Source organism: Narcine bancroftii, chromosome 5 (assembly GCF_036971445.1).
Source record: "Narcine bancroftii isolate sNarBan1 chromosome 5, sNarBan1.hap1, whole genome shotgun sequence".
Lineage (NCBI taxonomy): Eukaryota > Metazoa > Chordata > Chondrichthyes > Torpediniformes > Narcinidae > Narcine > Narcine bancroftii.
The window spans coordinates 56,741,202-56,756,917 of record NC_091473.1 but is presented as its reverse complement, the minus strand read 5'-3'; the positions used below and the strand labels follow the sequence as shown (position 1 = coordinate 56,756,917).

General features: G+C 36.2%; 1 protein-coding gene across 8 annotated transcripts in view; it reads left to right on the top strand.

Annotated features, from left to right (window-relative positions):
- Nucleotides 1-15,716, top strand: part of LOC138763404 (acyl-CoA-binding domain-containing protein 6-like) — a 552,989-nt gene that overhangs the window by 205,749 nt on the left and 331,524 nt on the right. For all 8 annotated transcript variants that reach the window (XM_069937486.1, XM_069937482.1, XM_069937485.1 and 5 more), the window contains one exon: nt 15,616-15,676. In XM_069937486.1, coding sequence (XP_069793587.1) covers nt 15,616-15,676 — 61 coding nt within the window. The remainder of the gene's footprint in view (nt 1-15,615; nt 15,677-15,716) is intronic.

Genomic DNA, 15,716 nt, shown 5'->3' with positions numbered 1-15,716 from the left:
AATGAATTTCGAATATTCCCTTCCTCCTATTGGTCTCTATGAACATAGATAAATTTAAAGTATTGGAAATTGAAGTGCTCCTGTTGTGGTTTTCTTGTCCTTTTTCTTTTTCTTTTAGTCTGTAGAGGGTTGGGGGTGTGATTTAGAGGAGGTTTTTCTTTTTTTTCTTTTTCTTTTTTTAAATTTTGAAATATTAAGTGGTTTTATATTAAATAAAATTATTTTGAAAATAAAGATAAGCAGAGATGCTGTCAAGTTGGATTTACCGATTTACATAACTTACAATGTTCTTGAGGTTCTCGATGACAAACTGAGCAGCCTGTGACTTAAAGCCACTTCAGTTTTGAACTGTATCTAACCAACCACTGGTGAAATCAGAACTGCCTACACATCAGGTCTTGGGAGCTGTATCTAAATTTCCCCACCCCATGCCAAGTGTCAGCCCACTGCTCTGTTTTATGGAGCTACATGTTGACCCCACTGCAATCACATGGAGGAGGTAGGAATGAGGACTCCCAAGTAGGGCACCCTTGACACTCATCCCACCTCCCTGCAAATGTCCCTCAATGCAAGGAAGCAGGAAACTCCATCTGCTACAATTTATTGTTGGTCCAGTACTCTCTTCAACACCTTGTGCTAATTGAAGTAACAAGATTGAATAGAGTCCCTATTTAAGGGCAACATTAGCTGGATACTAGACTGATTATTTGATTAAAAAGTGAAACAGTGGTGGAAGAGAGGGTCCAAATATAAAGCATGGGCAGCACGAAAGCATAATTGAGGAGTTTATTCAAAGGTAGCAGTTGATTTAATACCTGTCCGTCCTCTGGCTCATGTAATACCAGGGTAAGACTCAACATAAACTTGAGGAACAGCACAAGGGGTAGCACAGTTAGCTTAGCGGTTAATGCAGTGCTATTACAGCACCACTGGTCGGAACCAGGGTTCAAATCCCACGCTGGCTGTAAGGAGTTTGTACGTTCTCCCTGTGTCTGTGTGAGTTTCCTCCGAGTTTGTACGTTCTCCCTGTGTCTGTGTGAGTTTCCTCCGAGGGCTTCGGTTTTCTCCCGTCATTCAAAAAATTTACTGGGTGTTATAGGTCAATTGGGTTTATTTAAGTGGCACGGGCTCATGGGCTGGAAGATCCTGTAAGCAAGCTGTATGTCTAAATTTTAAAAATTTGTTTAAATCTTTAAAAAATTAATTTAAAGTCATATTTTGACTGGGTAATCTAAAGCCCATTGGTCTGAATGTTCAATTTCAGGGAAGTCCCCACCTCCATCCGTTCCACTTTCCATAAATTCTTTCCCTACTGTTGAACTTGTTTTTCTCTCAAACACCCCACACTCGCGGTGTTTTCTTCTCCTATCTGTCTGTCCACCTCTCCTACCTCCTTTTGTCCAGTATCCTATCACCTCCCAGCTCTTCCCCAGCCATTCCCCCGCACCCACCCATTTCATTCATGACATCTCCCCTTCCCATCCTGGTTTCCTAAAAGGGTCCTGACCCAAAACATTGACTGTCCATTTCTCCCCATGGATGCTGCCAGACCACTGAGCTCCTCCAGCTTCTCCTTGTTTGCTCAAAGTTCCAGCATCGGCAGCTGCAGTGTTTCTCGAGTTAATTTGTGTGCTTGTAAAGCAATTTTAAAAAATCCTCTTATTAATCGAAAACAAGCAATTGACATCTACTCAAAACCCAGCAGAATTAGTCAAAGGTGGATTGAAGTTTTTGTGGATTCTACATCACAACTGGATCAGAATCATTTGCCTGTCGATCCCTCAGATGTCAGAGGAAGCAGGCCTGATTACAAGGTTTTCACATTCATATTTTTAATTTCCAAAACATCCATCCTGCACAAACAAAACCTTCAAGGCTAATACCAATGGATGTGCCATCAAATATTAATGGCCATGAAAGGAACCCTTTTATTTGCAGGGAAAGGGAATATTAACTCATTTCTTTGTCAAGGCCCAGTCAGCTGCTACTCTCATGAATTTTAATTCACCAGCGTTGCAAAAAGAATGCAGGTAATGAGCTAATACATTTGAAGCTATTGAAAAAAAGATTATTCTGTATTTGATCTGTATTATATCTACATTATCTTTGTAGTTTGATACTTTTAATCAAACGTTTTTTCACGCTTACATGAAGGTAGGGCATTGAGATCAGTCCTATTATGCAATCATATGTTTTGGTTTGACTCTGTGCAGTAGACACTTGATCTAATGAGACTATGGCGTAAGGTTTTATCTCTTCTGATATGGTTATTGTGAATGTTTTATGTATGTCTCAGTGGTATGATTGATTTATTAAATTAAGTGAGAGTTGAGAGAACTTTAGTGAATCAATCATAAACTTGTTTAAGCTGGCCTTTTATTTTGCCTAAATAAAAGTGATATTTCAGCAGATGCACCCTTTACATTGTTGCTATTTGTGCCTTCCACCTCTAATGCACATTTGTCCATTTGGATCAATCCTACATTTTAGCCCTTTTCACACTTGCCTGTGGTCTCAGGAATTAACAGCCAATCGGCTGAAAAAGGGTCAAATGTGAAAGTAAAATTGTCTGAACACCAGTGCAAAATGATGTCATTTCACTCCATGGTGTAGTGAACTGTGATTCACTGGAAGTGTGCTATACTGACGACTGGTCCCGCCTCCTGGCTCCTCCCCTTGGGGCCTGTATATAACCCTGATTTCCCGCCTAAACCCAGAACCCCTCTGAAGCCTGTTCATTAACCCTACCTGTGTTGTAAGCTAATAAAAGCGTTTGTTCTCCATCCAGTCAAATATGAGCTTTTATCTACGCTGAAATTTTATTAGCTTACAACACAGGTAGGGTTCACGAGAGGCTTCAGAGGGGTTCTGGGTTTGGTGGTATGGGCCCCAGGGGGAGGAGCCAGGAGGCGGGACCAGTCATCAGTACAGCATATTTCTAGTGAATCCCATTTCACTACACAGGAATAGAAGGCCTCGACCTCAACTGCAATCCCTGGTGTCTGCAGATGCTGGTGTTGCAATTAGCCGAGTGTGAAACTGAGAATTGCATTTGTACACTTGCGATTGAAGTTAGAACAGTTCTGTCCCCGGGATGGCTCCTTGTAAATGTGAAAGCATGCAGTGCCCTGGCTAAGATTGGCCAAGTATGAACAGCAAAAACACCATTCCTAACCAGGACACTGAACAGCCAATTTACTGGGATGCGAGTGTAAAAGGAACTTTTGATAATATTTGTGGTAATTGCTTAATTCCCTTCATAGTAAAACTGGGATTTCAAAAATATCATATTTCAGTTACATCACAGTGGATTCAGGACACCTTGCTGTTTCTTCAAATAATTTTTTTAAATCCACCTCACTTTTAATCTCACAAGTTTGCAAAGTAGCGGGGGACGTCGCATGTTGTGCTCGGGTTAGGTCGTGGATCCTAACTCTCCTTGGAAATCTTTTCAAAAATGTTTAGTTGAGAAATGTTTTAAACTATTAAAAGCTGTTTAAAATATATTTAAATACTTATCCAACACTTTTAATCATGCCTCCTAAAAAAGATAAAGTTGCTGGTGCTGCTATAGGAACCCAAAATGAAGGGAAAACAGAAGAAGAAGCAAGGCCTACTGGATCTGAGAAGCAGGGAGCTAGCATCCACGCTGCTCCCTGGGTGAGTGATCCTCTCGAGAGATGGCGTCGAGGAAGACAAAACTGGAAGTGACGTGGCACATTTGCACAAACAATGGGGACCTTCAACGACACTATCAGAACAAGACTCAGGCTTCCAGACATCGAGCAGTGAAGAGGAGGAAGACTCAGAAGAAGAAGTGGTAAAGAGAAAACAAAGTACTAGCATTGCTATAGCTAAAGCTAAGAGGTGAAGAGCGATGACCATTAGTGAACTATGGTTTAATGTGAGGGAGAAATAAGTAAAGTTTGGGGGACTGTCAACAAGATGAAGAAAAAAATAAATAAATTAAAAAATTCAATGAAGAGAGTACAAGAGGATATGCAACATGTTGAAGATAGAGTTACCACTATAGAAGACAACTTCTTTGGCTTGACTTCGCGGACGAAGATTTATGGAGGGGGTAAAAAGTCCACGTCAGCTGCAGGCTCGTTTGTGGCTGGCCAGTCCGATGCGGGACAGGCAGACACGATTGCAGCGGTTGCAAGGGAAAATTGGTTGGTTGGGGTTGGGTGTTGGGTTTTTCCTCCTTTGCCTTTTGTCAGTGAGGTGGGCTCTGCGGTCTTCTTCAAAGGAGGCTGCTGCCCGCCAAACTGTGAGGCGCCAAGATGCACGGTTTGAGGCGTTATCAGCCCACTGGCGGTGGTCAATGTGGCAGGCACCAAGAGATTTCTTTAGGCAGTCCTTGTACCTTTTCTTTGGTGCACCTCTGTCACGGTGGCCAGTGGAGAGCTCGCCATATAATACGATCTTGGGAAGGCGATGGTCCTCCATTCTGGAGACGTGACCCATCCAGCGCAGCTGGATCTTCAGCAGCGTGGACTCGATGCTGTCGACCTCTGCCATCTCGAGTACCTCGACGTTAGGGGTGTGAGCGCTCCAATGGATGTTGAGGATGGAGCGGAGACAACGCTGGTGGAAGCGTTCTAGGAGCCGTAGGTGGTGCCGGTAGAGGACCCATGATTCGGAGCCGAACAGGAATGTGGGTATGACAACGGCTCTGTATACGCTTATCTTTGTGAGGTTTTTCAGTTGGTTGTTTTTCCAGACTCTTTTGTGTAGTCTTCCAAAGGCGCTATTTGCCTTGGCGAGTCTGTTGTCTATCTCATTGTCGATCCTTGCATCTGATGAAATGGTGCAGCCGAGATTGGTAAACTGGTTGACCGTTTTGAGTTTTGTGTGCCCGATGGAGATGTGGGGGGGCTGGTAGTCATGGTGGGGAGCTGGCTGATGGAGGACCTCAGTTTTCTTCAGGCTGACTTCCAGGCCAAACATTTTGGCAGTTTCCGCAAAGCAGGACGTCAAGCGCTGAAGAGCTGGCTCTGAATGGGCAACTAAAGCGGCATCATCTGCAAAGACTACTACTGCTTTGACAAAGGAAAATAAGAAACTGCAACAAAAAGTGGATATATTAGAAAATTTTAGTTGGAGAAATATTAAGATTGAGGGTCTTAAAGAAGGTGTAGGAAAAACAAGATATGCCTGCTTTCCTGAAATGTTTGGAGCTGAAATTTTTGTTGATCTAGAGATTGAAAGAGCACCTAAGGCACCTCTGAACAAAGACCCACGTCCTATACTGGTTAAATTTCTTTGAAGCAGCGAAGAAGAGATCAGCAGGAGTACAAAGGTGCATGAGTCTTATCCTGATATAAGTGTTGATTTACTTAAAAGAAGAGAATTCAACCCAGTTTTTAAAAAAAACTTTTATGGTGCAGACTCGAAAGGCCAACATGGCCTGTTTCCGCTCTGTAAATGGTTATATGGTTATGGTTATATGGGAGAAGGGATACAGATTTGTTCTGCGCTAAACAGTGACATTGAAGATTTTTATAATAGGTGAAGGAAATAAATTCTTTATGAATGTGATGGAAGCAAAAGAGTACGTCAGAGTCTCCCATTTGTTCAAAGGGAGTGAAGAATATGAGGACTTCTTATTGTTCCGGTTGTTTTTTGATGAACTGATTTCTTTGTTTTGCTCATACGGCATGGAGTGATTTAAAATGCTTTATACTGATTTTTTTCTTTTCAATTCTTATATTAATATATTACTATTGTGATATATGTTTTTCTTTAATTAAAATTTGAAGTAAGATTTGAAGGTTTAATGTAACAGAACCAGGAGGGTTGGGGAGAGTAGAGGCTTCTGACTTCCAGTGTGTCATTTGGGTAGTTGTGACTCTGGTCAGGCCTGTAAAATAGAAGGTCAAGCCTGTAAATTAGAAGGTAATGGTGTTGGATTATTTTCTTTCAGCATCTACTGGGAGGGATTTTTCTACTTTTTTTATAGTTACCAGTTATGTATTTTCATATATATATTTTTGAAGTCATTTTTCTTCTCTTTTTCTATTGTATCTGGATTGCGCTTGAGTATGCTGGGTTTTTATACAATAGTATTAAGGGGGGGGAAGATTTGCAGTCAGAGGCGGAAGAAATATTGAAACAGAAAGATGAGTAATATGCTTAACCTTGTAAATTATGATATTAATGTTTTAAAAGTGTCTTGACATATTTTAAAAAGTTAGGTGGAGATATAGCTATTTTGAATGAAGCACATCTAACAGAGAAAGAGACTGGTTGGATATGTAGTAGTGTTATGAGGCCAGAAGACCCCAAAACCCAGCAGCAATAGATATTCACCAAGGCAAATGGATACTTAAACAAAAATTGCTTTTAATTATCACTAAATATGAAAACAGAATCACTCTTTAACTTAACTAACCTAACTTAACCCCCTTCTAATTCTAAGCGGACATATATGTATGTGTATCTAAGTTCAGAAAAGTTATTTGGTTCCCAGTCCAATCTCAATTCTCATTCCTGCAAGTTCACTGGTTGCAGGAAATTTTTATACTATGCACAGAATTTAACATTTATAAAGTTCATCAGGCTTTGGTGCTTGAAAGGTAAATGGTTACCGCTCAGGGAGGTTCTTGTTGGTTTTCAGAGAGAGATTTGTTGTATGCTGGACACCCACAACTGATTCCTTTTTAATCAGCCACTTCAGTGTCTTGCCAAAGAAACTTGTCCCCTCACGGTTTTCCAGATGATAACCTCTTTCTTTCAGGTTACCATAGAGATCCTTTTTGTTTCTCTTATTTCAAGTGAAACATTAGACAGCCAGTCCTCTCCTCTTGCATGAACCACAAGGTCTTTGACCAGGCTGAACTAAGCACTCACAACCCATCTTTCAAATCGGGTTTTCCACAAGCTTGCCAGCTTGTCCTGTTCTAGTCCCAGCTGCTGTTGCTGACTATAAAACTGCAGAACTGATTTCTCTCTCTCTCTCTCTCTCTCTCTCTCTCTCTCTCTCTCTCTCTCTCTCTCTCTCTCTCTCTCTCTCTCTCTCTCTCTCTCTCCCCTCTCTTCTCTCTCTCTCTCTCTCTCTGCTTGCAAAACCACATGACCCTCTTAGAACAGCAAGTTGTACTCCAGACATCTGCGGCTCTGACAAGTTTTTTCATCTGTTGCCTTTTTGTAAACAACAATCCATTAGTGAAGTCTCTTGGATACTCCCCAAAGGTTTTGCAAAGTATCTGGGATCGACATGTCTCCCATTAGCAGAGCTCCTATATTTTAAATAAGATCTGTTTTAAAGTGTTTGTATGTGGCCTACACTAGCAAACCTGCCCCAATTTATCTCCCAATAACATCTATATACTGTCACAAGTAGCTTCTTCCCTTAATTCTAAAGCAAGAGGAGTGGCTATTTTGGTTAAAAAGAATATACCAATTAAAATACAAAATGTAGTGGTAGATCCAATGGGATGATATGTCATAGCTTATTGTCAAATATTTTCAGAATTTTGGACATTTTTTAGTCTCTATGTACCAAATGTAGTTGATGTGAGATTTATCCGTGACCTTTTTGAATTTAGCAGAAGTGCATGAAAATATTTTGATAGGAGGAGATTTCAATTTATGTTTAGATCCAATTCTTGGTCGAACTTCAAAGGGAATGACAAGAACAAAAGCAGTGAAAGTGACCTTGATTTTGATGTAAGATCTGAATTTGATAGATGCTTGAGAAGAATTCATCCTAGAGAAAGAGACTATTCCTTTTATTTGTATAGACATGATTCATATTCAAGAATATATTTGTTTTTAATATCTGCTCAATTACAAAGTAGTGTATTGAATGTGGAATATAAAAAAAGAATATTGTTGGATTATTAATCTTTGTTAATGACAATTACAACGTTAGATAAAGAAAAATCAGTATAGATGGAGATTAAATTTAACATTAAAAAGCAAAGATTTTTGTGACTTTGTTAGAAGGCAAATTAAATTGTTTTGTGATACGAACTTAAATTCAGTCAAGAAGAAATTTGTAATTTGGGATGCATTTAAAGCGTATTTGAAAAAGAACTTCAGAAGTATTCCTCTGCAGATAAGTGTGGACAATTAATTAATAAAAAGCTCCAATACAATACAGTGCAAACCTACAAAACTGAAGAAGAAAAAAATTCCAAGAACTAAACAAAGATATGGATTAGGGGAACATGCACATAAAGTACTTGCATGATAAATGAAATGTGAACAGATTTTAAGAATGATTAATGCTATCAAAAACAACTCCAAAACTGTGCCTTTTAAGAAATAAATGAAATTTTAAAAAATTTTTATTCGAAGCTATATAGTTCAGAATCTTTAAAAGATTACAATAAGATAGATAGATATTTATCAAATATAAATTTACATACATTAATTTTGGAAGAGCAGACAGAACTGAATGCGCGATTCACACAATTAGAGTTAAAGCAAGCAATAAGTTCATTACAAAGTAACAAATCGCTGGGGGAAGACGGGCTTCCACCTGTGTTTCATAAAGAATTTAAAGAGGAATTGATTCCTATTTTCATTGACATGTGGGATCAAGCTTCAAGAATTCATACTTTGCCAGATTCATTTTCAACAGCAATAATTATAGTGGTACCAAAAAAGTATAGAGATCCTTTAAAACCTTCTCATTAGACCAATTTCATTATTGAATGCAGATGACAAAATGGTGGCCAAAATTTTGGCAAATAGAATTACTAAATTATTGCCTAAATTAATAAATATGTACCAGACAGAATTTGTTAATCCAAAGGCTTCCAGCAAATAATTTGGCTAGACTAAATAGTATTATACATGCAGCACAAAAAGGTAAGATCTGAGTGTAGCAGTGGCTTTAGATGCTGAAAAAGCTTTTGATAGACTAGAATCGGATTTCTTGTTTAAAGTTCTGGACAAATTTGGGTTTGGCCAAACTTTTATAGATTGGATTAGGGTATTATATTATAATCCTAAAGCGAAAGTGGTAACCAATGGACAAATGTCCAATCCTTTTTCTTTGGAAAGATCTAGTAGACAAGGCTGTCCCTTAACTCCAGCTTTAATTATTTTAGCCATAGAGCTTTTGGCTGAGAAAATTAGGGGTGATATGGAAATAAAGGGGTTTAAGGTTGGTCAACAGCAGTATAAAGTAAGTTTATTTGCAAATGATGTTCTGATTTATTTGACTGAATTGGAGACCTCGTTACGTAAATTGTATTTAAATGGAGGTATATGGTAAGTTTTCAGCTTATAAGGTTAATTGGGATAAAAGTGAAGTTATGTCTCTTACTCAAGTGTTTATACTCTCTGTCGAAGGAATAGTCAATGGCCAAAAAAGGCTATTAAATATTTGGGAATACAGATAATTTAAATAGCTTGTACAAATTGAATTACATATCACTGCTTAAAAAAGTTGAAAAGGATTTTTTTTATAAATAGGTCACTTTGCCAATAACATTAGTCGCCAGAGTAAATTGTATTAACATGAATATTTTTATGCACATACAATTTTTTTTTCAAACTTTCCCAATATTGTTACAACAATTTTTTTTTTCAAATTAAATATATACATTAGAAAATTTCTCAGGAGAGGAAAGATGTCAAAGATATCCACAGAAAAATTAATGTGGAAATATGAATTGAGAGGTTTGCAACTCCCTAATTTCACAAATTATTACCAGGTAGCAAAATTGAGATTTCTTCTCTATTTGAGGGATCCCAAGAACTGGCATAGGTTAAAATAGAAATAGATAACATTGAAGAGAATTTAACAGAAGAATTAATTTATAAATGGGACTAAAAATTAATAACTGGTCCAAGGGAAGCACCTTTGCTTGAATATTTGATTAATATTTGGAATAAGTTGAATAATGAAATTGGATCAAAAGGTATTATTTTGTTTAAAATGCCTTTCTTTCAAAATAATCTATACCTTTTACCAAAGACAATCAATTTATGAATATCTGGTTTCATAATGGAATTAAAACAGTAGAGGATTGTTTTGAACAAGGTCAACTGATGTCACTTCAACAATTAAGAAACGGGGCGTGGTGTGATAGCGTAGGTGAGAGATGTGGAGAAGACACCTCTCCCAACAGAATTAACTAAAACCCATTTTTCAGAAACTTCGTTAATAAAACAACAGTTTAATTTTTTTAAATTGTGGCAATGAATAAATCAAAGACTCAGACAATGGAAAAAAAACAACTCCTAAAGAAACTACTGGCACTGAGGTAGATCCTGGAGACTTGCTTCTTCCCCTTCCGAGACCAAGTCAACAAGTCCCAGCACAGTTTCAAATGACTCCAGCGCCACATCCCCAGTGAAGATGGCACTGTAGTCAGAAAATGACTGCTACAGCTGTCAGAGATTCAGGATTAAGCACGCACATGCATGTGGGTCAGGCTGTGACTCTGCCTGCAGGGTAGGCTGAGCCCTCACAGCCCAGCACTTCTGGACTGTTGAGGGGGAAGCCAAAACCCTGCAGCCAGACTGAACAGACACCGACTTCAACAGAGAAAGAGGAGGAAGTTGTTGGGAATGAAGAAGAAGACACTTTACAAGTAATGGAGGGAGAAGATACATTTGTACAACAAAGCCCTTACCTCAGTATGTTGTCCAAGAAGATAAATCTGGAGTTCCTACAGTTACTTATTATGTAGGCCCATCAAGTCAGTTGGATACATAGATAAAACAAATTCAAGTATTATCAACTCAAATGATCAGGGATTTATGTCAATTAAAGATCAATTTGAAACACGATTTAATAGTATGAAGGAAGAAATGATTAATTAGTTTGATTCATATTTCTGAAAAGAAATCCTACTTACCAATGGTTTCATCATTAGATGCTGAAAAGGCATTCGATAGGTTAGAATGGAGATTTTTTTTGTTTAAAGTATTGAAGAAATTTAGGTTTGAACCAATATTTATTAGTTGGATTAAGTCTTTATATAAAAATACTTCTGCCAGAGTGGTGACAAATAGTCAAATACCATCATTGGTTTTATTAAAGAAATCTACTAAACAAAGGTGCCCTTTATCCCCGGCATTGTTTGTATTAGTTAATGAACCTTTTGTGCAATTAATAAGACATTATAGTCATACTAAGGGTATTAAAGTTAGTTCTGATGAATTTAAGATTAATTTGTTTGCTGATGATGTTTTTATTTATTTAACACAACCACAAAATTCATTAAGTTCATTATATAAGAGATTGAAACAATATGAAGAAATATCAGGTTATAAAATGAATTGGAATAAGAGTGAGATCATGCTGTTGATTGGCAATGTCTATACTCAATGTAAGAAAACTGTTCAGTTTAAATGATCAGATCAGATTAAGTATTTAAGCATTAGAATTGACAAGTATTTGGACAATTTATACAAGTTAAATTATTTATCTCTATTTCATAAAATTAAGGAAGATTTGAATAAACTGAAAATATTACCTATAACGTTAATAGGTAGAGTGAATTGTATTAAGATGAATGTTCTTCCTAGAATTCAGTATCTTTTTTCAATCTATTCCTTGTAAAATTGCTCAGAAATTTTTTAAAGATTTGAATTCTATCATTTGGAAGGTTTTATGGAAAGGTAAAATGGTAAGAGTATCCCTACAAAAATTAACTTAGAAGCATGAATTGGGAGGTTTACAGCTTCCAAATTTTCAGAATTAATATAAAGCAGCACAATTGAGGTCTATTAATAGAATATTTGACTTAGATAACCTGTTAATATGGACTAACATAGAGTTAACTAAGATTGGTGAGAAAAGTATGATGCAATTTATTTATAAATGGAATACTAAGTTATTAATTATTAATAATAATCCACCTTATCTTGAGGCATTTAATTGAGTTATGGAATAGGATAGGGTAAGATTTCAATTAAAACGCCTTAGTATCAGAATAAACTTTTTCCTTTTACTCTTAACCATCAGTTTTTAAAAATATGGAATCAGAAAGGAATTAAAACAGTACAAGATTATTATGAAGCTGGTTATTTTATTTATTTTTAAAGAATGAAATAAAAAATATAAAGTTCCAAATAATACTTTTTGTGTTATTATCAAGTTAAGGCTTTATTAATGGATAATTTTGGACATACTTTAAGATTACCAAAATGATCCAAATTTGTAATTTTGCTTCTGGAAGATAGTACAAATAAATTTATTTCAGAAATGTATAAATTATTGCAAAGGAAAACCCCCTAAATTAAATATTCACAAATCAAGATTAAAATGGGAAAAATATTTGGGAATAACAATAGATAAAGATGATTGGAGAACTATATGTAAGGTATGACTAAGATTGTTAATGTGAGATATAGATTAGTCCATTATAATTTTATACATCAGTTCTATGTAACACCTCAGAAATTAAAGAGAGATCATTTCTTTAGATTCATGTTTTAGATGTTGTAAGGAATTAGGTTATTTTTTACATTCAACTTGGTTATGTGATAGGGTTCAATCATTTTGGATACGACTTGAAGAATTTTTGGAGAAAGTTTTAAAATTTCAATTACCATTGGACCCAACATTATTTTTATCAGGCATTGTTAAAATGCTTAGTTTGAAATTGAGATTAACTATAAAATTGCATTTTTAAGATTAGTGATGGCCATTGTAAGAAAATGTCTAACAATTACTTGGAAAAATCAGATTTATTTGGGATTTCAGAGATGGCAGATGGAAATGAAATCTTGCATTCCATTGGAAAAAAACGCATAATTTACGAGACAATTATCATTTTTTCCAGGGAGTATGGAGCCCTTATCTAGATCAAATGGGTTTAAAAATTTGAACCTCTTGTGGCCCATCATGGTGGTATTGCTCTGATTCATGGCAGTTGATTGTATTAATGATTGTTTAAATCTCCTTTCTTTCTTCTTCCCTTTGGAGTCATTGGGTGTTGGTGGGAGGGGGGGTGGTTTTGAGGTGTGATGGGAGGAGGGAAGGGGCTGCTATTTTGTAATTATATACTGGAATTTTTAAATAAAATATTTTAAAAAACAATTAAGAAACAAGTATGGAATTTTATGAAATACATTTTTATGCTATTTCTAGTTGAGAGGATATTTGCGGAAAAAGCTAGTTTCAACTATACTTTTACCGTCCTTTAGTGAGCTGGAGCCTCTTGTTAGGAAAGGTATACTAAGAAATTTATTTCTGTAATCTATCTCTTACTACAAGCAGGTACCAATAAAAAAGAGAATTCATTGATTAAAACAGAAATGGGAAATTGATTTGAAGATTGTGATAGCTGAGAAAAGATAGACAGAACTTTGCTATGATTGTATTTAGTTCAATATAATTACTTCCATCAATTATATTTAATACCTCAAAAATTGCATAAAATAAAATCAGATCTATCAGGTCAATGTTTTGGATGAGGTGATGAAATAGGTACTTTTTTTACACTCTACTTGTTCGTGTTTTTTTAGGAATTTTTAGGAATTTTTTAGGAAGATCTGGGAAATTTTTTGGGACAAATTGGTAGTATTGTTTTTCCACAAAATCCAGATCTCTTTTTGTTGGGGAATATTGAAGGAAAAAGTCCTAAGTTAAATTTACTAATTCATCAAGTTAAATTTGTTAAAATTGCTCTAGCAGTGTTAAGAAAGTGACCTGGAAATTGGGGCTATGTTTAAGTATGGAGTGATGGCACTCAGAGATACAAAGTTGTATTCACTTAGAATTTAAGGAATAAATATTCATTTTTTGTGCAGATTTGGAGCCTGAAAAAAGCAAAGGTTTGGAATAAATATGTAAAAAATGTAATTCCAGCCTCCTAAGTCCTAAAAGTCACATACATATAAACACTATGGAATTCCAGCATGCTGCTGACCCTCTGTGCAGCCCAGAACTAAACTTTATCTTTCTATTTTGGTTTTCCTTTTGTATTTTTTTCAGTTAATTATATTACATGTTTACCATAACTACATATTCTATATAGGGGGAGGGGTGTAAGGGGGAGGGATTTCAATTTCATTTAATCACGGTAACTTAAGTTTGTTTAAGTATTGTTTATATAAATTTTATAATTACATGGTTGAAAACTTTAAATAAAATGTTTTTCACTGTAGCTAGAAGGGCCAATTTGAAGTTCTGTTTCTTGTTGAACACTAATGGTTGACATGACAGTTTCTGATAAACAATTAAGAGTGTAGCACCAGATGAAAATTGATTTCAGTTGAATTTTCTTTCTATGCTTTATGGTGATGCATTTGGATTCTTATAAAATAATGTAGACAGTTGAAGTGATCTAGACAGGTATTCATTTTTATGGTTTTTTTTTATAATTTGTTATCTGGAAGAAGAAGCCAATCCACAAGCTTTTTTGATGCATAACCTTGTGTTTTGTTTAATAATGTTATTCAAGAATGCAAATGAAAAGGTCGTAGTGATACATTAGCCTAAATGGGAATTTTTCACCCTTCCACTGGTTGTAAATAGGTTGGTGCTTAACCTTCAAAGTTCAGAATAATTGTCAGAGTACAGGCATGGCATCACATACAACCCTGAGATTCTTTTTCCTCTGCGTGCCAGGCAGAATTTCTACTTATTGGTAGTTTTAAAAATCTATACTGAAGAAAAGATGAGTACTGTATATGCTATAGTACAAGAGTATAAAATTCTTACCTTGACGTCAAAGTTGCGACACCATCACCATCTTCCTGCCAGCCCCATGCAATCTCCCACATGCCCCGTTTGTTATTTATGAAGTCTCAGCTCTCCTCCATGGAGTTCATCCACTCAGTCCGACTGCTGTCGGCTCTGTACAGGCTTTAAAAGATCTGTTACAGAAGCTGACAGTGGTTTATTTTAAAATATCCAAATAAAATTCAAACCTTTAAATTATAATTTGTTATTAAAATATTATGATTTGTTTTTAACAGCAGCAACTTGTCAGTGGTAAGTGCCAAATATTTGGTGGGGGGAGGGGTGGTCCTCTTATTCAAAGGATATGGATCAGAACCAACATTTTGGGTGGAAATTCTGAGATCGTCCTATACTCCGTCATCCTTTATAAATGCATTTATGGTATACAAAATAGAGAAACTTAAAGATAGAAGAGCAAACAAACTGTGCAGTACAGAAAATAAATATTCAATAATAAATAATTTGCAAAGTAAAAGTCTTTCAATGAGTGTTTGATTGAGTTTGTTGTTTCAGGGTCTGATAGTGGTGGTGTAGCAACTGTTCCTTAGCCTGGTGGTATAAGTTTGTGCCTCTTTCCTGGTGGCAGTAGCGAAAATAGCATGTCCTGGGTGAAGTGGATCCTTGATAATATGGATTTTCTCGATTGTGGGAGAATTTTGCCTGTGATGTACTGGGCTGTGTCCACTGCCTTTTGCAGGGCTTTCTGCTCAGAGATATTGGTGGCCCCAACCAGTTTGTGATGCAGCTGGTCGACAGGCTTTCTACTACATGTCTAAAAATTTTCCAAGATATTCGATGTCATTACCAAACCTCCGTAAATTCTTGAGAAGTTGAGGTGCTATCAGAAGTACCTGGGGAGAAACATGAATGTTAAATACCAGTAAATATCATTGTGCAAGTTCCTTTAACTGTATTGAATATTTTTTTTTTAATTTGCTTTTAAATATTTCTTTTAGTATTCACACTTCAGACAGTCAGCAAGAATTCTTCAAGATGCTGGACGAAAAGATTGAAAGAGTAAGTTTGGTGTTTAATGGTATTCCTGAATAATACTAGC